The 24,758-nt window shown below is 44.1% G+C and overlaps 2 protein-coding genes across 4 annotated transcripts in view; one reads left to right on the top strand and one right to left on the bottom strand.

Annotated features, from left to right (window-relative positions):
- Positions 1–3,675, top strand: part of RIMBP2 (RIMS binding protein 2) — a 352,529-nt gene extending 348,854 nt beyond the window's left edge. The window contains exon 23 of the mRNA XM_073021230.1: positions 3,086–3,675. Within this exon, the coding sequence (XP_072877331.1) occupies positions 3,086–3,226 (141 nt within the window). The 3' untranslated portion in view covers positions 3,227–3,675. The remainder of the gene's footprint in view (positions 1–3,085) is intronic.
- Positions 1–24,437, bottom strand: part of PIWIL1 (piwi like RNA-mediated gene silencing 1) — a 38,099-nt gene extending 13,662 nt beyond the window's left edge. For 2 of the 3 annotated variants that reach the window (XM_073021234.1, XM_073021235.1), the window contains exons 1-16: positions 24,178–24,437; positions 20,082–20,171; positions 19,646–19,757; positions 17,182–17,307; positions 16,492–16,706; positions 16,014–16,135; positions 14,904–14,984; positions 13,053–13,250; positions 12,515–12,626; positions 7,886–8,012; positions 7,468–7,585; positions 6,807–6,921; positions 5,324–5,511; positions 4,865–4,937; positions 1,003–1,203; positions 782–885 (exon numbers count right to left, since the gene is read on the bottom strand). In XM_073021234.1, the coding sequence (XP_072877335.1) occupies positions 782–885; positions 1,003–1,203; positions 4,865–4,937; positions 5,324–5,511; positions 6,807–6,921; positions 7,468–7,585; positions 7,886–8,012; positions 12,515–12,626; positions 13,053–13,250; positions 14,904–14,984; positions 16,014–16,135; positions 16,492–16,706; positions 17,182–17,307; positions 19,646–19,757; positions 20,082–20,159 (1,970 nt within the window). In that variant the 5' untranslated portion in view covers positions 20,160–20,171; positions 24,178–24,437. The remainder of the gene's footprint in view (positions 1–781; positions 886–1,002; positions 1,204–4,864; positions 4,938–5,323; positions 5,512–6,806; positions 6,922–7,467; positions 7,586–7,885; positions 8,013–12,514; positions 12,627–13,052; positions 13,251–14,903; positions 14,985–16,013; positions 16,136–16,491; positions 16,707–17,181; positions 17,308–19,645; positions 19,758–20,081; positions 20,172–24,177) is intronic. The other variant, XM_008005222.3, reaches the window with a different exon arrangement.
- Between the last annotated feature and the right edge of the window lie 321 nt (positions 24,438–24,758).

Here is a 24,758-nt window from a genome sequence, read left to right as displayed (position 1 = left end):
CTAATGTCAACTACTAATATGCCTTCAATTTTCATATATTACTATTCTTGGCAATTCCCTTAGTTCCAAGAAAAGCACTGAAAAATAATGTTATCATGTTGAAATACAAGTGACTGGGTAAACCGAAGTGGTTTTTCTACATGAAAATGTGAAACTACATTTCAGTGGCCAGTAAATATTATTAAACAAACACATTTTATTTTTATTTATTTATTTATTTTTGAGACAGAGTTTCACTCTTATTGCCCAGGCTGGAATGCAGTGGCACGATCTTGGCTCACCACAATCTCCGCCTCCTGAGTTCAAGCGATTCTCCTGCCTCAGCTTCCTGAGTAGCTGGGATTACAGGCATAACACCACCATGCCCGGCTAATTTTTTTTGTATTTTTAGTAGAGATAGGGTTTCTCCATGTTGGTCAGGGTGATCTCAAACTCCCAACCTCAAGTGATCTGCCCGCCTCAGCCTCCCAAAGTGCTGGGATTACAGGCGTGAGAGCCACCACACTCGGCCTAAACAAATACATTTTTAGAGAGAGTCACATTTAACAAGATGTACTTGCCAATACATATGACAAAGAAAAAATCTGAAATGCAGTTTGACTAATATAGGATGAAGGTCATTCAAGAGCTAGAGTAGGTCATTATTTTTCTTTGCTAAATTTGTTGCCATGTATAATTGAGAAACTGGAAGGATAACAACGAAGAATGAACACTACTCCTGAACCTGCAGACCCCTGCTTTGTGTCCTCACTGCTACCCACAGTAGCCCAGTCTCACTCACCGGGTCATCCCTTCATTGATGCTGGCAACAAATCCTGCAATTGACCTCCGTCCAGCTGTGGTGTCATGGTAACAATCAATGCCAACGATCATCGCTAGCTTCAGCTTGAATACAAATGTGGTAATTTTAGATACAGCAGAGTACTAGCAACATTTAAAAAGTAAATCCACTTTCTTAAATACCAGTTTTAAAACTGCATCTACCAATTAAATCAAACTCACGGGGATGTCCACCCTCCAAAGCTCTCCTCCCATCTTGCAATTCATCTGCAGGGCAATCTTTGTAGCAATGGCCATGACAGTTTGCTGTTTGCCTAAGGTTCGGGCCACCACACACTGACTTGGGGTAGGGCAATCTGTACACAGGTATTTTTTAATAGCATCATATTTGTCCTTCCGATTACTTGACAACAGACAGACAACCTAAAAACAAAGCGTCCTCGTTACAAAGAATTAGGAGACAGATGATTAAGAGTAAGGGAGAGGACAGGAAACTAAACTCACCTGTGGAGTATCAAGGTCAAGAACATGACCATTTATTTTACTATTTACTTCAGCCACACGGCTAATCAGTAGGACATTAACAAATACTGCTCATCATGTTCAACTAAATAAATGCGTGTGAAGCAAATAAATCATGTTAAGCAAACTACGAGTCAAAACCGAATACTGTTTAAACTTGAGAACTTAAATATGCTCTATGTAACCAGTGTGGAAAAATTTAGAGACAGAAAACAGGGTAATATGTTAGTGATAAGTGACAGGTAGACAAATCAAAGATTTTCTACAGTCTTAATTTACTCATGATTCACATATGATCATAACTTGTAAGTTTTAAAGCTCTGGATTGAGAATCTGATCAAACTATGAACTTTCACAGGAGGTCCATGGACAATTTTGGGGAAAAACAGAGCGCCTGATCTAAATGTACCCCTGCCCCAATTCTGGGCATCCAAGTTTAACTTTCTGGAGTTTTTTGTTTCGTTTTGTTTTTGAGACGGAGTTTTGCTCTTGTTGCCCAGGCTGGAGTGCAGTGGCGCAATCTCGGCTCACTGTAACCTCTGCCTCCTGGGTTCCACTGATTCTCCTGCCTCAGCCTCCCGAGTAGCTGGGACTATAGGTGCACACCACCACGCCTGGCTAATTTTTGTATTTTTAGTAGAGATGGGGTTTCACCATGTTGGCCAAGATGTTCTCAATCTCCTGGCTTGTGATCTGCCTGCCTCAGCCTCCTAAAGTGCTAGGATTACAGGCATGAACCACCACGCCGCGCCTGAATCCAGCTTTTAACTCACTGTCATGTTCTCCAATTTATGTTCCCAGATTCTTCTCTTCTCTTTCTATAGTGCCCAGCAAAATAATTTTCCCACCTTGGGTGTTTCTGTTACCCAGATAATATAATAGATATCTGCTTGTGGGATCTAAAGTGTGAGACGGAGGGCTAAAATAATAAACACATGAGAGGAAGCCAATTCATTTCTTAGGCTTACAGCAACACAGATGTACTGTTTATCATGAAATCTGTCTTTGCCAGCTCATTGCAATGTGGCTGTACGAAAACTCAACGGGGCAGAAGAAACTCGTCCTGGCACTCGCTGCCCCACAACGTGCTGCTGTCTTCAGAATGTTTCCCGTCAACTAGAAATGTACTTTCCATTTGTTTTAAAAAATAGCCAAGGATATAAATGTCTAATAAAAATAATCAGGGAAATCGTTGAACTAATGATTATTCACATGCATGTCATTTTTCCCTTCCTACTTTACAATCATAATCACATAATAGTATAACCTATCATAATTTTCCTTACCACTTAAATTTTAATCTCATAGTGTTGTTCTATCTTTTGTAAGTTCCATGTTCCCTCAGCAGGTCTGTGGCAATTTTATGCTACAGATATAAAAAGCAGTAGGAAGGTACTGAACTTCTACGTCTCACCCACTACAGTCCCAGGCTACTATTACCTTTGCGTGTCAGTTTTCTTACAATCATCAACCAACTCTGCTAAAAATAAGGAGAAGTGAAGTACTTGACTTGGAGATTTTATCAGGAAGGGCCCCACCAAAATAGATGGAATATTCAACCTGGACAAGTTGAGAGAACCTCAATAAAAGGACTACTTGTAAGACACCTTCCCCCACACCCAGGGGCTCACGGCAACAACAGCAGAGCAGGGAACAGTTATGGGAACCGGGCATGGGGGTGGAGAGTGCGAAGAACCCTCTGCAGGGGTCATGGCCTTTGGCCCAGCTGTGCTTTCACTTCTGCAAAGTCAATGTCTAAGCCCTACTCTTTCTCTTCCACTAGGGACCAGGAAGTCTTGAGGCCACAATTCCAAGTTCTTGGACAAAAACTGAATGGAAAGGAGATTCTAGACCAAATGTGATTAAGATTTGGACAACTCCAGAGTTCCCCGACACCGAGTCTGACTCCATTTTGCTACATTAAGCTGGGTGTGTGGACTTAAAAAGAAACTATGACACTGCATCTCATGTTCATAAAGGCTACATTTTAGATGCAAACTAAAAACAATAACCACATCAATCTGATTGAATTTCAGGGTGGGGAGGAGTGTTAGAGAAGAAATGTAAGTTAGAAAACTTTAAACTTGAAAACTCCGCTAGGAAACACAAAGGCAAGTTTGAGAAAAGCGTGTCAGCAGTGTGTGCAGGGGTGTGTGTCTGAGAGAGGATGAGCAGGATGGCAGCCTGACCGCGTCTAAAGCACTGCCATGGTGAACAGGGCCAAGCTGTCGTCGTACAACATGTTGGCGCCTGGAATACAGAAGGCCCCGTTCTCAGTGCTGGGGACACGACATGATCGAGGCAGATGGCCTTGCACGAGAAAGCAGTGTGCCAGAGTGACAGACAGTTTCTAACCAACGATTTATAGAAAGCTGGACAAACAGTGAAGTCAAGACATACCTGACAGGCTAAAAAACTAGTTTGAGAAAAGGGGGGTAATTTTCCCTTGAATAATTGAAAAAGCTTACTGGGATTGGGAAAAACGAAGAGTTAACTCAGACTCACTGAGTTTCAGGAGCTGACTGGAAGCAGCAGCAGCAACAGTGATTAACACGTCCTGGGCTACTCGGGAGGGGCCGGGCATGACAATGCCATTAAACTTCAGAAGTGCTATGAGGGTTCACTACTATTATTACTACCACCCGGTTTGTTCAGAAAAGGAAATAAAGCCAGAAGCACTTGATGAAGAGCAGGCAAATGGCTGAGCCGAGATGTGAACCCAGGGGTTTGATTTCAGAGTTACCCTCTTAATAACTGTGCTACAGATTACAACAAAAACGAAACCACAACGCACACTTGCTGCACGTCCCCATGATTTCAGATCATGGATGCAAACCACCCGTCATTCAGCGGCTGCCATCATCTAACGTCCCCATCTCCAATTCCTAACCCTCTGCACCTTCCCCATGCCCACGCTAGGCAGCGAGACTGGCAAACCGGCATATGGGCTCTTCGGGACTCAGTCCTGCCCTCCTGAGTCATCACTCACTCACCCGGATGGGTGGGTCAAGCACACACACAACAACATGTTTGCAGATAACAGGGGAAAGAGCTTAGGAGAGTGGTTCAATCTGTATCCTGACCCCTCGGGGTGATGTGGATGCACGTGGAAGCTGACAAGCTGCTGAGTGTCACTCAGGGCTCCCTGCTCTCTGTGACCCTGCTCTTCCCATACCTGGCACTAGGCTGTCTGGGGAGCTTCCATGTAATTACACAACCATACGTCTATGTGTGCCGAACAACAGCTGATTTTGACTTTCGTGCTTTCCTGTACTTTCCAAATTTTCTAGACTAAGTAAAGCCTTTGAGTCTGAATAAATTAAAGATGGCTTTGTTTTTCTCCACTCCTTCCTCACCTTTTGCAGTGTGTAAACCAAGCTCCCAGGTACACAACTAAAGCCAGCATTAGCTTAGCTACTTTATGGTTACAACACATATTTTGTGCCTAGTTTGAGAACCTAATAACATTTGAAAAAAGAACCCCAAGTTCCAAGATGTACAAATGCCCCCTCTGAAAAAGCTCTTTCACTGGAAACTGCCTATATGTCAATTAGCTACTTACTATCTGGGTGTCTGTTGTGACCTTTTGCTGTAAGACTCTTAAGTAGGCTTCAGTTCTATCATCCACTTCAATCCTAGAATGAAAGTACACAATCCAACATTCAGACAAAGTAACGACAAATGGACTACGCATAAACACTTTCCTATGTAACACGAAACATTTCTGTATAAAACATGAAATCAAACACCGAGACTAGCCATTCATTCAAAGGGTTGTTTCTAATACAAACAAGAGCAATAGTTGAAGCAGGTTTGAGAAACTGTCTGACTTGGTTGTTCCTCCCACCCATTCTTAGTTATTAAAGTATATCTGTTTACCTACATTACAGGGAGCCATATCAAATCTTTCAATTAAAATAACGTTGTTTGTATTTTTAATAGTTCCATCGCTTTCGAGTTCCCACCCCCTCCAAATGACTGCTAAGCAATTCTCAGAGCAGAAATGATTTGATTAACTTACATTATTGCTTTTTTCATTTGCATGCCCATGGCTGGTGTAACTTTAAATAGATTTTGTATCAATGAATTGGCTGCTTCATAATTTCTTCGCGTATAGATCAACAGCCAGTTATCTAGTGGCTTAACGCTAATTAATGGTGCACCTCTTGTTTCTTTTGACCAATCTGCAAATTGTGGATTGTAATCAAACTAGAAGAGAGTTCAGACACACTGTAAATTCCATTGCAAGTTCTCAATCATCACGCCAAAAAGTCTTCAATAATTCTACCCCGGCATATTTGGAAACTTAGTGTACTACTCTCATACTTGAATTAAAGGGACAGAGAAAATGTCCTCGGTAGGGGCAGAGTCTAAAACGTATCCAAAGGATGATGGCAATTTTATTTAAAATACACTCATACTGACAGCTGCTCCTCAAATGCTTACTTGGACTAGGTCCTTCCCTAAGTGCTTTAGTTGCATTCTCCTTAATCTTTTCAAAAATCTTACAAGTATAGCTACTCTTTTCTTCATAATGACAATATTAAAAAATAAGGCTTTGAGAGTAAAGTAACTTGACTGAGGTGTTACATGCCACAAGCAAGCTACAAAAACATCTGACAGCAAGACAGACAGTGAAATAAACGCGAGGCACAGCACCCGAGTGCTGGTCATCACAGGGAGCAGCCCGGTGTCTTCTGTGCGTCCTGGCCACCTCCCTGACTGGCCTCATGCAGGGGATAGCATAAACGATGCAACCAGAATATTAAGTTACATTGTGAGATCACTGTTCACAGTACATTTCAAAGGCAGGAAGGACACCATTTTCTAAAAAAAAAAAAAAAAAAAAAAAAAAAAAAAAAAAAAAAAAAAAAATAAAAATTAAAAATGTTGGCACTTTACAGTGCTTTAATTACACTAAAAATATTTTTAGCTTTTCCTTTTCTGAAAACAAAATATAAAAGGTGTCATAATAATTAATACATTATCTCTATAAACAAATGGTCCAGGCCAATCAAATCAGGGATTTTCCATCATTTTCATGGCAGTCAAAATACCAACCCAAGCAGATAGTTAGGATTCTACACTTTAGCTCAAGTTATTGAAAAATAATAATAATAAAAAAAAATCAAACCGCTTTTTAGCTAAGTCTTACAGATTATTTTTGAGGACCAAGCTACAGGCTCCACATTCTCTAGGGCTTCCACGTTTTCTCCTCCTGGGGTGTACCTATTTCTGAGGTCCTGGGCTGCTCACGTGGGTTGATAGAGAGTGGATGTGGAAGGGGAGAAGAGAAAGGTGAGGAAAAGATCATTCTGGCATGGAACTAAGTTATTCCCACTTGCTTTATTGTGATCTGACCCAAGTCTCACTTGATTGTCAACTTTAAAAACTGCCTTACTAGGAGCTTGCAGTGAGCGGAGATTGCGCCACTGCACTCCAGCCTGGGGGAGAGAGCGAGGCTCCGTCTCAAAAACAAACAAACAAACAAAAAACTGCCTTACTGTTTTTCCACCTTGGTGAATCTTTTCTGTTTGCAAAATTCTTCCTGAGAAGGACAATAAGTTGGAATCAAAGCTCAAACCCCAGTCTCGAAGCTCCCTTTGAACATTATCGTTTCTGTAAATTTAACACATTGACATGCCACTAAACAAAGAGACACAGCAAAAGAACCCAGTCAGACAGATATCCATTCCAGCCTACAACACATTCCAAGGTCGCTGTCAGGGTGAAGGCGCTGGTGAGAACGCCAGCCAGCACAGGAGCAGGATCATCCTTCTCTCACCACCTCAGGCTTCTCTTCATGACATTCTTTAACTTAAAATTCTGATGCCCAAACTTTCTCCCCATCAAAGGAAACCCCTTGATATAACAAAGATAGGAAAAAGATTTGACCAGAAACATCTCCTTTTTCAGTTCTGTTACCTTTTTCTAACAGAAGAATTAGAAAGACTATGCGCTACGAAGCTTTTCATTATTTCCTGAGGAGTAAGTGAGGTATAGGTAGCCGTGCTTAGAAACACCAAGAACAAGCCCACCCCCAAATACTACAGATACAAAAGAAGAAAGTTACTTTCTGCCACCCCCTCAAAAGATACCCCTCAAAGCCACATAAAATACTAAACCAAAAACGGAAACCATGCCCCAGTGAAATCAATGACTTACTTATGGATGTAATCAATGAGTCTTCCCACTTCACGCTGCCTTTGCTCTGGAGTTAGTCTTGTATGAACAGCTAAGTCTTTCATCACGTTAAAATCATTACGCATTTTATCAGTGAGGCCTTTAAATCAGATTTCAAGGCACAGGTTAAAGAATTAATAATCAGGTCTGGATTTCAAGGCACAGGTTAAAGAATTAATAATCAGGTCTGGATTTAAAGGCACAGGTTAAAGAATTAATAATCAGGTCTAAATAACTGGAACACAAGGTGATGGTGACCGCGAATCCCCAGGAGGCAAAGCAGTTTTAATAAAAGGTTTTCGGGGGAAGGGAAGGGGAAGTAAAGGGATGACTGAGGACTCCTAGGAAAGAAAGGGTAAATCCAGTGGCTTCCTTCTGAGTAAACGAAATGCAACAGTACCTGTGAGATAGCAGAGCTCAGGGATGAGCATGGCAGGCCCTGGCAGTGTCCCCCCTGGGCCCCGCCTTCTCTTGGGCTGGCTGACCAAGACGGGCTGCTTCAAGTCGGTGATCTCTTGGTTGTATTGCTGCTCAAGAGAGGAGAAGGTCGTGGGTCACGGCAAATGCCTGAGTCGTATCTCAGCGGGCAAAAGGGGTTTCATTTTTTTAAAAAATAAAGAACTGATCCAATAGCAAGGCTGATAATAGCTCCAGAGTAAAGTTTTAAAAGGCATTTTTTAACCTTCTTAAAACAGAGGTTGTGATTTCTATGCTCTACCGACTGCCCCATCCTTTTCCTAAAACCTGTGATGGTCCAGGAGAGTATGGCTCCGAGTCCGGACTTGGTTCGTCACAGTTCTTGTTGCTTAATGCTTTATTTCTTGGTTTAGAAACAGTAGTCTGTGTAACTCTGCATCTTCACCATAGGATGATTCCTCTAAAACTATTTTCTGTTATTGTGAGAACTTACTTTTGAAAGCAGTCTCACTGTAAGAATAAAGAGGGGGAGGGAAGAATGCTACAGGGCATTTTTCATCAGAAAAAGTTTTAATAATATCTTGATATTTTCAAGAAGTCAAATTTCGATTAAGAAGTATTAAGTTTCCCCATATAAAATCACTGCCCAAAATAAGTGTTTACAATTTGTAAAAACAAAAAATGACACTCGTGATTTTTTTTTTTTTTGAGATGGAGTCTCGCTCTGTTGCCCAGGCTGGAGTGCAGTGGTGCGATCTCGGCTCACTGCAGCCTCTGCCTCCTGGGTTCAGGTGATTCTCCTGCCTCAGCCTCCCGAGTAGCTCAGACTACAGGTGTGCACCACTGTGCCTGGCTAATTTTGTATTTTTAGTAAAGATGGGGTTTCGCCACGTTGGCCAGGCTGGTCTCCAACTCCTGACGTCAGGTGATCTGCCCGCTTTGGCCTCCCAAAAGTGCTAGGATTACAGGCGTGCGTCACCGCACCCAGCCAATATTCATGATTTAATGTTCTCAAAAGATGAGTTCTCTGGCCTCCAACTCAGCTCTGCAATTCTAGAACCATGTCAGACTTTGAGTTTTCTTCACTACAGGTTCTGGTCCTGTATTTCAAAGATCCTCTTTCCTACCATATCCTGTATCTTGCTGAAAACAGATTTTCTTAGCATCCTGCTTAATTCAGATCCAGCTTTTTTAAATTAAAAAAAACCACACAGCTCCACCGGGCACCCCAGAAGAACAAACCACACAGCTCCACTGGGCACCCCAGAAGAACATCATCACAGCATGTCCTTAGTCTGTCTCTCATCGACAGACTAAGGGTACTTGTATATACATTTCTTATTCCTAGCATACGACAAGGTCCTGGCCACCTACTACAAACCCTTACGAACTAAGAAACCATGAATTCTAGCCCGTTCTCAACGTGTTCTGTATAGAAGCAACCATCCAGGAAAGAAGTTAATTTTCTTATTTCAAATAAGAAAACTAAGTAGAAGAACACTCATATCTGACCTCTGCTTCACGTAGCTATATGACCTATTTTATCATATGCTTTAAAATGAGGAGTCTGGGAACAGTTACCCTCCACACCACGTGCAAACACACACAGTGGAAGTGTGGTCGTAATTTCAGAAGTGTGCCCTCTCTCACCCTATTTTACCCAAGGCCTTAAGTGCATGGTTCCTGATACAGAACTTGCACTCACACTGCCCCACCCCCGCCACCTTTCATATTCTTAGGGTTGAAACAGCCTGTCATTCATTCATTCATTCATTCATTCATTCATTCCTTTATTTATCTGAGACAGAGTTTCGTTCTGTCACCCAGGTTGGAGAGCTGTGGTGCGATCTCAGCTCACTGCAACCTCTGCCTCCCGGGTTCCAGCGATTCTCCTGCCTCAGCCTCATGAGTAGCTGGGATTATAGGCACCCGCCACCACATCCAGCTTTTTTTTGTATTTGTAGTAGAGATGAGGTTTCACCATGTTGGCCGGGCTGGTCTCATACTCCTGACCTCAGGTGATCCGCCTGTCTCGGTCTCCCAAAGTGCTAGGATTACAGACGTGAGCCATCGCGCCTGGCCCTGTCAAATATTTTTGAACATTTTCCTCTACACCTGAAAAAACAGCACTCTCATTTTTATTAGACATTACTGTTAAACATTTTATTTTAAAAACCAACTATGACCTTCTCTTCCAAACACCCTTCCTCCTTCTACTGTTTCCTAGATATTATCTTTAATCCCAAACCATCACTTACTACTAAAACTGCATTTCTACCAGAAAATCTAAGAATGTTTTCTTTTAAATATTTCAACATCAACCTCTTTCATTAATTACTTCTACTAAAGACAGCTGATTATGCCTGATTTCCAGAGAAGTATTCCCTACAGAAAGAAGCTGACCTGAGATCTCAAACACAAGCATATAGGGTGTGTCCAACAGAGGGGACACAGCCCTATGTTTAGTCTAAGGGCATAGTGGGGGACATGCCATGAGAATAAAGCAGCAGGCAGAGTCACGGAGAAAGACCACCACACTTCACAAGGCACAGGGCCGCGGGCATCTCGGAGAAAGACCACCACACTTCACAAGGCACAGGGCCGTGGGCATCTCGGAGAAAGACCACCACACTTCACAAGGCACAGGGTCACGGGCACCACAACATTTCTGATGGGAAGGGGAAGAAGAAGAACAGATGGGTACGAGTTGATTGATGAGAAGGCAGAAGGAAATACTAAGAGACTAGTTAAGTGAATTATAAAAATTGGGCCTGGACAGGAGATGCCAGTCATTTAGAAAAGGAGAAAAATGAAGGCAATTCAGATAACAAGGTGAGTGACGGGTCTGGACAAAGAGGGAGTTCTAGGAGGCAGGGGAAGGTGCAGAGATCTGATGTGTGACTCATCCACCATTTTTTTAATTCAAATACCTGAGAGCCTACTTAGGCATGGGGTATATAAATCATAAAATCTCTTGCCTCTGTCCAAGTTACCTTCTCTGTATTGACCAAGAGCACCGAGTAGGGGCCATGTTGGGAGGACAGAACACATTCAACATTGGCAACATAGGAGAGGTATCTTTGAGTCATCCAAATACTTAGAACAACCCAGGCAGCTAAGCTTAGACAAGTCTAGGCTAGAACTGGAAGTCTAGGGATTCTTAACATTTCATGCCTGAAGCCTGGGCAGAGGAGACTGGAAATCACCTAGGGAGTGAACGTATAGTAAAAGGGGCCTGGGCAGAGCTCGTACGTATAACACGTAAAACACCACTTACAGGAGGATGAGCTGCCACAGGACACTCAGTACCAGTCAGGGAAGGGGAGAGGTTCCACTGACCTTGCTTCAGGTTTAAATCACATTTTCAGCTGATGTTTCCTTCATATTTGCTGTTGATATATACCAACTTCTACCACCCCTGAGAGTGATTACTAAAATTAACGACAGAAAAATGCCACAACTCATTCCTCACAGTAACCTCTGACACCCAGAGGGATCCAGGTTAGGCATGGTTGGAGTCCTCAAGGAGTCAAGAGGCTGAAAACAGTGGGAGGTAAGACATGCTGAAATGACCACTGGCTGTTTCCATCTTGCCAGGAATAAGGTCAGCCGTTCATGCAGCATCTCATAGAATCCTTCCCTCCGCAGTGGCTTATGTTTTTAGTCACAGCCGAGCAGCTGGACAGCAGCACACAGACCTTTCCAAGGCCACTAGTACGATGCACACTTTCCATGCAAAATACGAATACTTTTCATATTTAAGGTCATTTATCCAAATTTTTAGAAACAGGAAATACTCTATTTAAAGCAGAAGAAAATGTGAAATGTTAGCAATTCAAAGACAAGTTTTGAGATTTTAATTGATAGTTTTCTAGAAATAATTTTCCTGCAATTTTAACATATCAAATGGAATGTGACATTCTAAGGATTTGGGGACCAGATCTGCTCATCTCTGAATACTAAAACAATGTTGGCATGCATTCCTATATAAACTGTTCAATTTCTTCTAGTCAATAGTTGTTCTTTCTTGCTATTTGCCTTTGATGGTCTTTTCAAAACTAGAATCATCTCTTTAAAAACTGTTTTAGATGATCGCCCAAAAGATCAGTCTTTTGTAAATCAAAAGTTAAGAGTTATAACCCACAGGCAGTAGATTTAGCAGAAATGATACTGAAGGTTCAAAGATCTTTAATTCCCACCCCTGTCCAAGGTGAAATTAAGTGAAATGTTGATTATGGAGGGAGAGACAGTATGGCAAGCTCTTAATTCCCACTGCTTACCACCTGTTATCCAACCTACTTGTCCTCCATAGGCTTCAATTCAAATGTAAGCTTTCATTCTACTGGAAAAAGGGAACCAGGACAGGGCACTTCTCATTATGTGAACTGTACCAAATAAAAAGAGGCATTTTAATAATCTGATAATGAATAAAATTATGCTGTGATTGCCCTAACAAATACATTTACACACAGCTTTAAAAGCAACTTGTTCCAAATGTGCAACAAGTGTTAGAGAATTCTACCAAAGATATTTTGGATTTCTCCTAAGATTCAACTACTTCCCTAAGATCCAATTACTTCATAGGAAAAAGATAACACCACTAGCATCTTACCTTCCTGTAGTATTCTAGGAAGCTGACTTCAGAGCCGTCGGCTTTCTTAAAGGTGCTCTTGGGATTCTGGTCCCAGTCAATATCATCCACTCTGTACGTTTTATTGTTATACCTAGGGATCAGTTGAGATTTGACTGCATTTGATGGATGGAAATGTGAAGAACTAATATTAAAAAGAGAGACTAGACAGCATGTATTCTCTAAAATTTCAAATCACCTGGGTATATACAAAGTTATGTAAAAAGAAGGAAACAGGATTTCTTACAGACTCTGCCAGATGGATGGGGGAAGTGACTAAATTACTAACAGAAAATAAAATAATTTAAAAGGATAAAAATCACTAGCTATTTGTCCTCTCCAGATGAGTTATGTTATCCCCAAAACTATGATCCTGGGAAAAGTGAAAAATACCGTCACCCTTTTTTGTGCTATTCCCACCACTCAACTTGAAACACTATTTCTTAACATTGTAGAACTACACAGCCACTATACTTTAAGACTCACAAAAATTATTTTGCATTTTAAAAAGCAGTCTTACTTGGTAAGAACAACTAAACCTATTAGTTCTTTGGAAACTTGTTCTTGAAATTTATGTTCTTCTGTCTGATGATAAAAGTTGAACATGAAATCCAAAACAGTCTCACTTCGAAGCACTTTATGGCTAACGTCAGTGCAGAGCATAATGCTGTTTTCATACTGAAGGATGGAAGTAGTGAAGCCAGGCCAAATCACCAACCTGTCAGGCAAGATGGGGGTCATGAAGAACCTCTCCACATTCAAACACATTCTGCACACACTAAGTTGCGTTTTCACTTTTATTAACTGGGTCTAAACTGTAAGTTTTTGAATGAATCAATTTCCTTATTTCTAGGATTTACATGGTTCCAGCTTTAAGACCTTCAATATTATAATAATTGTATAAGTTTCATTTTAAATGAATGTACTAACTTTAATCAACTATTCATTACAGTGGCCTAAGACTTTAAAAAGCTGCCGGCCGGGCGCGGTGGCTCAAGCCTGTAATCCCAGCACTTTGGGAGGCCGAGGCGGGTGGATCACGAGGTCAGGAGATCGAGACCATCCTGGCTAACATGGTGAAACCCCGTCTCTACTAAAAATACAAAAAACTAGCCGGGCGTGGTGGCGGGCGCCTGTAGTCCCAGCTACTCGGAGGCTGAGGCAGAAGAATGGCGTAAACCCGGGAGGTGGAGCTTGCAGTGAGCCGAGATCGCGCCACTGCACTCCAGCCTGGGTGACACAGCGAGACTCCGTCTCAAAAAAAAAAAAAAAAAAAAAAAAAAGCTGCCAATCTGCACTTTGGGAGGCCAAGACGGGCGGATCACGAGGTCAGAAGATCGAGACCATCCTGGCTAACACAGTGAAACCCCGTCTCTACTAAAAAACACAAAACTAGCCGGGCGAGGTGGCGGGCACCTGTAGTCCCAGCTACTCAGGAGGCTGAGGCAGGAGAATAGCATAAACCCGGGAGGTGGAGCTTGCAGTGAGCTGAGATCCGGCCACTGCACTCCAGCCTGGGCGACAGAGTGACACTCCGCGTCTCAAAAAAAAAAAAAAAAAAAAAAAAAAGCTGCCAATCTAATTGAAAGCACCTACAATTACTATGATAAACTTAAACCTGTTGGGCTGCAATATTTTATTTCTTACTTGTTTTTTTTGACAGAGTCTTGCTTTGTCGCCCAGGCTGGAGTTGGCGTGATCTCGGCTCACCACAACCTCCGCCTCCCGGGTGTAAGCACTTCTCTGCTTCAGTCTCCTGGTTAGCTGAGATTACAGGTGCCCGCCACCACACCCAGCTAATTTTTGTATTTTTAGTAGAGACAGGGTTTCACCATCTTGGCCAGGCTGGTCTAGAACTCCTGACCTCGTGATCCACCCACTTTGGCCTCCCAAAGTGCTGGGATTACAGGCATGAGCCACCACGCCCAGTCTTTTATTTCTTATTTCAACTTTAGATTCAAGGGGTACACGTGCAGGTTTGTGACACGGGCATACTGCACAATGCTGAGGCCTAGGTACGAAAGGTCCCGTCACTGAGGTGGGGAGCACGGTACCCAGCAGGCAGTTTTTCAGTTGGGCTACAATCTTGATACACCACATAAACTGATTATTTTTATTACCTAAGGGCAAAAATACAAACTTAGCACTGGACAACTATGTATTCTTCGCTAGTGACAGGTAAATTATGTGTTTTTTTTTTTAAATCCAAATATTCTGGGATGTCTCCTCATTATTCAAGTTAAATAGTCACATAATGTGATGGGTGGCATTAACAGTCACTGTAGTAAATTCGACCATTTCAAATTAGGTTATTATCTCAAAAGCTTGTAATTAAGCCTAAGGAATACTAAACTTTCCACTTCATACAAACCTGTGACTTGGAATATCAATTGGGTCATTTGGGTTATAGTAATTTCGTCCAATTTGTTGCAAATTCATGATTTTCAAAAGCCTAGAAATTGAAAGGTCAGAATAGTGAATATTGATAAGTATCTCCAACACGGCAATCAGAACAGCATGTTGTTTAGAGCAGGGGTTGGCAAACTGTGGTCTGTAGCCAGGCCAAATCCAGCCTACCTGCTGTTTTTTATGGCCTACGAGTTAACAATGGTTTTCAAATATCCTTGAGGTTGGAAAAAATAAAAGATTATTTCATGACACATGAATTATCTGAAATTCAGATTTCAGCATCCACCACCAACAGTTTTACTGGCACACAGCCATGACCGCTCACTTACACACTGCCTCTGGCTGCTTCAGTGGTCCAGCAGTACAGCGGAACAGCTGCAAGAGATGGCACGGCTTTCAAAGCCCAAGATGTTTACTATCTGCCCTTTGCAGAGAGAAGTTTGCCAACCCCTCATTTAGGGAAAAATAATCTACCAGTTATATTAACTGAAAACGAGTATTTATCACAATGAATTGTCCTATCAGTGTCAGTTATCACTGACTTAAATTAATACAAGTATTCTGCCCCATTATTCTCACGAAAATTTCAGCCTCATCCGGATTGTTTCTCATCCCCCTCAAAAAATAAAAATTTTTGCAGACCATGTGTCTTACTTTTGGATTGGGAATATGTGGTATGTACCCTGAAAGCAAATTATCCAGCACGCAGTGTATCTCCTGCAGTGGAACAAGCGAGCTGAACTCTGCCCTCCTCCTGACCAAGGACCCACGGTGGGGAGCAGGAACACCAAGTCTGCAACATCCTCTCTCTCGAGGATATGAGCGTCTGAACACAAGCTCAGATAGCATTTGAAGTCAACAGAATTAGGGAGGGAAAGGCAGGATACTTCCTTAAAGCAAATAGATGAATTTTCTATCAGTAAACCACACCTTAAGTTACTGCAATACAGAGAAACCCAATAATCTCAGCCAACGTTGAAAATCTAGGAGACTTGAATGTAGATGATCAATGTACAATTATTTCAACTTTGCTGGTTTTCCTCTTAATAAAATGTTGAAATAAAACACATACCTCCTGAAAATAATATTATAGAACTGCAAACAAGTTGGTGATGTAGGTGGAAGTTCATTTGTTAAAGTGATCGTTATCCTCACATCCTCTCCATTCCGGGTCTTACTAAAAACTTCAGTAACCTGAAGCCAGAGAGGTGGAAAACCCAAACTTTAAATCCTTAAAGGACAACTATGCCCAATCACAGACTGCTTGCTTAATAAGGCAACACTGAAAACTATAAAATGTTTCAACTGGATTTTTTTTAAATGGCTCTGAGAAAAAGAGTGGCTAAGTGTATTATAATTCAATTGTAACCATCAAGTTATCCAGACAAATCTGACAATGCTACAATAATGCCAAAGTACCCTATGTGTTTATTCCAAGTCATATCAGACAGGAGACTCCTGGGGTCTCTCTAAAAGCCACGTGAACTATCTTACATTGTAGTAGTTTTGCCTTGAAGTGGAAATTCCCCATCTCCCTTTTGCCAAATAACCTTTTGCTGTAGTCTTTTAGGTAAAAATAATATTGTTCCATCAAACGCATGACACTTTCCAATGAGATCCTCATGTTGAAAAAGAAGAGCTGAACGGAGTCTTCTGGCTTCCATCAGTGGGTTATAGTCAATATGATACTGATATAAGGCCCACTGGGGACGGGATGTCAGTCGGAAATGGTTAGTGCTTAACCTCACTATGATGCCTGAAGAACCTGGAAAAGCAAGTTACAGTCAATTAACAAAATATCAAGTTTATTTTTCCTTGAAACCTTCCTACCATGACAAGGCAGGCACAGTTCCATAAACCAAGGCTAAGAGCAGCAGACAGCATCCGACTCTGGAGACCACTAGTCTACCTCTTTAGGTGAATTTCTAAAGAAGCATACATTTAGAAACAGATCTTCCTTAGACTAAGTAATTTACAAATAATTTTGCAACAAAACCAACCAAATCTCTTCATGGCAAAGAGTTTTGTCTATTAATATTTAATGAGATGACGTTTCAAAATGTGCAGTTCAAGATATTATCTATAACCTATTTCATCAACGCCAAAAGAAACAGAGAGAGGAAAATGCAAAAGCCATGCAGGATCCTTGACCGAATAAATACCTAAACTAAAGTGCCTCAATTCACTGTCCTGTGTACCTGAGCCGTAATCTCACAAAAACTTATTCTTAATTAACCTACCCGTTTTTGATTCTTTAACATGGTCTAGGTTCTGCCTTGTATTCACACCAAGATCATGAAAATCTCTACGACGACCTCCTCTCTCTGCTAATGATAACTCCTGAAATCCAGCAGATATCTGGAGTTCTTAAAAAAGAAGAAAAATTATCTACTTGAAATAAAGCACAAAGTAAAGGATGACAACATTAACTCCCACAGTGCTAATGTATGTAATCCAAAGGATACTGAGGTGTAGAAGACAATGCATAAAACAATCCTATCAACATGTTTTCGGTATCTGCCAGCCTAACGAGAGAACGGTTTCCTATTTATAACTTCATTCATAAAGGCTTTCTTGTCACTGTGCTGGGAAGCTGCAGATGCACTCTTTCAAGAGATGTACACCTTGAAAAGATCAAGCCGGCGGGACTGTGGTGCGAGAGTGCAGGAGCATATGTTTACTGACTGGGAAAATATTTTTCTGTATTGTAAGTCTAATAACTATCTAAAGGTCTTCATGTATTTTCCACAGTCTGTCATGATGCAATTACAGCTATAGAAATTGGTGGTTTAGAGGGTTTAAATCTGTAACCTGGATTAGAAAACTTACATCTAAAATGCAACTTCCTCACTACCTGATTCCATTCAGAATCAGAAGAATGGATTTCTGTATCTGCACATATTCTATGGCCATGACACGCATCTCATACTGGTAACAGGTAATAACCTTGTGATTAATCAGTTCATGCTTACTGCTACAAGCTGTGGTTATAGGAACCTAAATTATTTAAGTCATTTGATTTGCTGAAATTATACAATTATATCTCAGATCGACAATATGATGTGAGCCAAAAAACCAATATGAACTTTGTAGTCAAGTGTTAAAATTCCAGCTGTCAATTAATAGGCATATTATCTTTTGTAACAGAGATTACCAGTTGACTATCCAATAACCAATCCCTCTTAAAAAAAATTCTATTTTGGGAATAATATACTTAAATAGACCAAAATTTCCACCCTCCCCATGGTTAGGGATGGCCTAAGAGACTTAAGCAGAAATTGTAGGATGACACTTTTGGAAACATTCCATAAGAGAGCCAATAGCTGACTTGTGACTTTTGTACTTCCTGCCCCTTTACCCTGCCCATGGAGCCTGGAATCTGGATCTGGCAGGGAGGGCTCGAATACAGAAGTTCTGAACCAAACAGAGGTCTTAATTATGGCAGTCATGGGCCCAGGACAAAAGAACAAAAAGATCAGAGTCCAGTTCTCTTCTGACCACAAACACCAGAACTGCCTACTTTCTAGACTTCCTCAGAGAAATAACAGTGGCTTAAAATATTTCAGTTCTTGCTGTACTTTGGAAACCAGTTATTTAACATGAGCGTTGATTCTTTCACCTGAAAAATTGAGAATAAGCATCACAGGCATGCAATAAGTTTTAAATATCACATCTAAAGCACTTTAAAAGGCGCTTCCATGTTAGTTTCTGTACCTCATGATTTGGAGGAGGCTCTACCTAAAAATCCTTTAAATATGTAACTGTTCATATTTGTCTCTCTCAGTGAGTTTTTTATCCCACAGACTTGGTTTAAAGTATTGATGGCACTGTGTGAGTAACTACACTAAATCATGCATACTGAATCCAACCTGATGACACTGAAGGGTCATAAAGGCTGATTTTTTTCCTTAAAAAGTTTTAATTTGTCTTGAAAAATTTGGTTCTGGATGCAAAAATCCAATTGCCAGTTTCTGAATAAAAACAATGATGAAATCTGTTCCGCTTGAGATATACAGTACTGCTATGACACTGAGACAAAGCTTGATTTTGTCACTCAAAGAGGACAGATTTCAGAACGGACAAGACTGGGAACCTTGCTAATTCGCCCTTCCATGCAGCTCCCAGAGTGATTTATTTCAAACACAAATCAGAGCTCACGCCACTGTGCTGTTTAAGAACCTTTCGGTGCATCCACATCCCCTTTACAGAAGGAAAATCAAGGTCCAAACAATGTCTAATTGGTAATAATCTGTTAAACGTATATTAATTTCTACAAAACAATAGGTACTTGAGCATTTACTGTGACAAGCAATTCTCAGGTATAATCTCCAAAGAGCAGTGAAAGATGACAAAACAGGGCCTTCATTTGTTATGCCACGTATTAGTTAATGGCCACAATGATCTTTACCTCTACAGGTAGACACTACCTTGTTACAGATAGGGAACCATTTCATAGAGTTAAATTTGAAATCCTGAGTAATCATTTTCTTTTTAAGTTATTTACTGGTGAAGACTGATACATAGAATGTTTAAGAAATTAGATTTAAGTATTTTCCACAATTGTATTTGCGTGTTATGGCAACATTATAAGGAAATGTTTCTTAAACAGTTTCAGCACAAATTTTTATAACAAGTTTTAATTCAATAAAATTTGCTGCATATGTTGAACACAGTTGTTAAGACTTCCTGTTACTTTCTCTTCACCTTGCGACTTGGCTGTTCCTCCTACTGTTCCTCTCTGCCGTCCACGGCCAAATAGCTCCCCCTCTGCTGGTGGCTGCTGAGACCTAGGCTGAATATAACCAGGCTGCTGACTCTGTAGTTAGAGAAAAATAAAGAACATTCTTTTTGTCAAGCGGTCACAGACACCAGAGAAAATGTCCAGTCTTAAGTCTCAGGAATTCAACCAACACCTATCTAGATTAATAGTCAAATATTTTATTCTTAAAAAGAAATTTGAGAGAAGAGTCACCAAATAAAGTCATGAATCAGCTTCTAATATCCTGAGGAAACAGGACATGATCTGCCTTGCTCACTCCCTATATCCTTCCCAGCACAGTTTTTAGTTTATTTTCAACAGCCTAGGCTGATCAAGATTCAAGGACATTTTCTGAATAGTCAGAAATGGTGAAACACTCACAGCAGTGGAGCCCACCAGCGGCACTGTCTCCTGACCGCGGGCCCTTCCTCTGGCTCTGGCTCTGGCTCGCCCAGTCATTGTTTTCTATTTCTGGAGAGGAAACAATCTTGAAGACAATACTCAATGGAGGCAACTGCATTTGACCATTTCTACAATGTTACTTTAAACGTCTTTGAGATTCAAAAGTAAGCTCGCCAGGCAATTAGTATGTATCCTTCTAATCTGTAATGACAGTTTTTTAATGTAACGTTCCTACATTCAGCAAACTCAGTTGCCTACCTTGCACTGGGCACTGCTGTAGGGCCAAAGGGGAAAACATATTTTAATAGAAGACTTAGTTTTTCATTTGGATTATTTATTATAAACAGACTTAGGAGGAGAAAGTGCTGAAAGAATTAACATGCTGGTGGCTGGTTCTTTCTTTCCCATTTGGAGATACACATACACACACACACACACACACACACACACACACACACACACAGAAACAGGGCACTTGTGGCAAGTGTCCCGCCAGGCCCCTTAGATAATCCTTCTGCATACATAATGAGTTCTCCTGGATCTTCCCAGAGTTCCATGTGTGGCTTACGCTGAACATACCCAAACTAGTATCTCTTCTCCCTCATGTCCCATAATCTCATTCTTGGGGAGTGGCATCACCACCTATATTGTATCTACATAAAAAGAATGGAGTCATTGATTTCAAAACTACTTTATTTCTCCTACATCTGCCAGGACCATTCTCCCCATTTCTTCAACATCATGGTGGCACTAAGTGCTTCCTGTGAGCTGGGATCAGCTTTGGGCTCAGCTATGACAGCCTCTCACCCTCGCCGCGGTGGTACACAGTGTCATCAGGCTATTAAGCCTAGAGGCCTCGGAGCTCAACTGCCCGAGCCCAACTCCTTCACATTTTAGACAACGTGAGAAAACGACATAGCCTGTGACTCTTTGTCGAATGGCTGGAATAACCTACTGCACAAGTTAATGGTGAGGATCAAATGAGAACTCACACTGACCTCCGGTGAGCAGTCAACAAACATCAGCCCTAATGGAAAGGGCAGGTAAAATCATAACTCCACGTGTTAAAAAGTGTGATGAAGGAAATAAGCAGAATGTTCTTACCAAAAAGAAAGTAGGAACTGATGTAAACCCTAAAGAGGCCTGCCTATAACAAGACTTAAGCTGAAATGGAGAATCAGGAATCGGAAGGCAGGGTGGTACCAGTCTTCCACACAAGCGGTAACAACCCACACATAAGTGCTTGAATTGGATGCAGAACCAAAAGACGCCGGTGGGACTGGAAAGGGAAGGAACAAGGGGAGCGGAGGAATTCATGTGGGCAGGGAGCGGACTGCTCAGGGTCCTGCAGACAGCTTGGATACTCAACACATGAGAAACCATCAAAGGTTCTACATGGGGCAGGCGATGACATCATTTACCATCACTCTGCCTTAAGTCACGTTATCTTTTTCATCCTTTGAATTTTAACAGCTTCTAAAATTCTTGCTTCATGATCTTCACAGAAAGACAAATCTAATGCCATTTTTCAATTTTAAAAACCTCTGACTTCCTATTGTATTTTACAGGATTAAAGCAAACATTCATCGTATAAGACCCCCTACTCTAAGTCAGCAATTTCCAAAGGAGTTTACACAAGATAATCCGCTGAGGTGCCAGCATATTACAACTAACTTTAAACCTCATGTTAAACTGCTTTATATTTATTTTATAATGTGTGCATCATGATAATGGTTACGTATGCATACTCAATTTACACACTGGGCACATGGTGCATGAAAGTCTCTTGCCGATAATCCACAGGCAGTGTCCCTAGCCCGCCGGCCATGGACCCGTACGGGAACCAGGCCACACAGCAGGAGGTGAGCAGCGGCAGCAAACATGACAGCTGAGCGCCCCTCCTGTCAGATCAGTGGAGGCATCAGATTCTCCTAGGAGTGTGAACCCTACTGTGAAGTACGCGTGCCAGGGATCTGGCTTGCATGCTCCTGATGAGAATCTAATGCCTGATAATCTGAGGTGGAACCGTTTCATCCTGAAACCGTCCCCTACCGGTCAGTGGGAAAATTGTCTTCCACGAAATCGGTCCCTGGTGCCAAAAAGATTGGGGACTGCGGATCTAGAAATCAGTCTGAAAGCACCTGCCTGAGACGCCAGCAAACGCTACTTGCTTCCTATCACAATCAATTCCGTGACTTACCCTATACCACAGCACAGTCTCCGCTAAACAAAGCCTCGCCCTCCTCTGAAACCACAAGAATCCAGTGAACCACTTAAGGACCAGCTCGCAGGCCATCCCTTGCCCTCTTCTCCGAAAGCCGTTTCCCCGGCGTGGCCACGGTCACTCTACTACATGGTAACCTGCTTTCTCCCTCTGCACATCCCTGCACTCCATAGCTTCTCCAACTAGGCTGCGAATTACAATGGACGCCCTTGCACCCAGATGGCCGCTTGACACCTTACAAACAATGGTGTGAAATAGTGATTAAAAAACTGGGACGAGTTGAACTCTCATCTCCAGCAGGAAATGCAGTTCTCAAAGCCTGTTCCCTGACAGGCAGCATCTGGACGGGCTGGTAACAGAAATTACGGGGTGGGGAGCGGCTCTCAGCCCTGGCGAGTTAGCAGCCGGCTGGAAGCAGCCCTCCAGCTGATCCTCATCATCTCCAGGGCCTGAAATCCAGGGCGGCGCGTTGTGCTGGTCACTAAATACCTGGCGGGCCCAGCGCTCTACGTCCAGGTTTCCCAGCACAACTCCGGCTTTCAGCTTTATCTCCTTCCAGTCTCAAAACCACCTCAGTCTGGATATCGAATTCTTAAAGTCAGAAAACAAGTGTGTGCTTCCAGTAACCACACTCGCTGGAAATCACATGCCCGATTCATTACCAGCTCTACCAAAGACTCTTCCACCTAACAACATCCCTCCGGCGCTGAGCTCAGGACGACGCCATGCACGTGGGAACCACCACCGCGCCACACGCCTAAAACCGTTGGGCGGTACATTCTATGCCAGCGGGGTCTCTCTGGCCACAACTTAAAAACGCAAAGGAAAGCGCGCAGAGAACAGGCTGCGCAGGGCTCCAGCCGGCTTTACCCTGGAGGCCGCAGGGGCTGAAGACAGCGAGGGCATCCATCCCGGGAGCTCCCAAGGCCCCCGCCGCCCCGCCGCCCCTTTCCCTCCACAGGTGCCAGGGGCCCGGCCGCCAGCACCCGCGAGAACCCCCGAGCCTCGCAGAGCCCGGCCCTTGCGGTCGCCGCCTCACTTGCGGTCCTCCGGAGCTCCTTCCTCTTCCCAACGTCCGGCTCCCAAGGGTCCCGGGGACGCAGCGCAGCGGCTGCAGACGCGGGAAGGGGGCCTCGCCCTCCGCAGAGATCGCGTCCCGCGACCGAGTGGGTCAGGCGGGAGGTCCCGAAGGCCCTCCTGCAGGGCTCCCGGGTCCCCGCAGTTTCAGGCACTGCCGCCACTGCAGAGACCTCTGTTCCCAACCCCCGCACCCCCAGCAACTCAGGCCTCAGCCTCTCACCCCGGCCGCTGCACCCCCGCACCTGGGACCTCACCCCCGCACACTGGCCCCTGTACCCCCGCACCCCGGCCCCTGTATCCCCGCAACCCGACCCCTGTACCCCCGCACCCTGGCGCCACAGCCCCGGCAAGTCAGGCCTCAGCGCCTCACCCCGGCACCGCACCCCCACACCTGAGAACTCGCCCCCGCACCCTGGCCCCTGCACCCCCCCGCACCTGCGACCTCGCCCCCGCACCCTGGCCCCTGCATCCCCGGCACCTGGGTCCTCGCCCCCACACCCCGGCGCCACAGCCCCGGCTAGGCGGGTCTCAGCGCCTCACCCTGGTCCCGCAACCCCCACACCTGACACCTCGCCCCTGCAGCCCCCGCACCTGCAACCTTGCCCCTGCACCAGGCTCCTGCATCCCCTGCACCTGGGACCTCGTCCCCGCACCCGGCTCCTGCATCCCCCACACCTGCGACCTCGCCCCCGCACCCCTGTCCCCACACCTCGGGCCTCACCTCCACATCCCGGACCCCCGGCCGCCGCCCCCGCACCCCGGTCCCCGCACCTTGGACGGCCGCCCTCGCCCGAGTCCTGGTCCTCGCACCTTAGCCCGAGGCCAACAGCCCCAACGGCTCCCGCGGAGATCCCTCCGCGCCGCCGACTTCCCAGGACCTCCTGCGGCCTGCGCCCACCTCGCCTTCGGCGCTGGGTTCCCGAGAAAGCCAGGGACACGCGGGCGGCGGGCAACCGGCGCTCTTTTCCTGGGCGGAGGAACACTTCATTCCAGACGCCGGCCTCGTGGCAGCGCACCATACGCCCAGTAACGGCGGAAAGCGGCGCGCGCCACGCCCTCATTGGCTGCCCAGCGAATGGCGGTTTTCAATGTAGCGGGCGCGGGACCAGATGAGCCCGCCCCACAGGCCGCGGCCCGGGCCCCGCCCCTCCAAGATCCCGCCTGGTCCCTCCCAGACACCCCGCACAGGCCCCACAGGCCCCGCCCCCGCCTCACAGGTCCCGCCTGGCCTCTCCCAGACACCCGGCACAGGCCCCACAGGCCAGGCACGCCCCGCCCCACAGGCCCCGCCCCCGCCTCACGGACCCCGCCCTCCTCACGGGCCCCGCCCCCGCCTCACGGACCCCGCCCCC

The sequence above is a fragment of the Chlorocebus sabaeus genome, chromosome 11 (assembly GCF_047675955.1).
Source record: "Chlorocebus sabaeus isolate Y175 chromosome 11, mChlSab1.0.hap1, whole genome shotgun sequence".
Lineage (NCBI taxonomy): Eukaryota > Metazoa > Chordata > Mammalia > Primates > Cercopithecidae > Chlorocebus > Chlorocebus sabaeus.
Note: the sequence above shows the minus strand (reverse complement) of the source record. Positions and strands in the feature narration are given on the sequence as shown.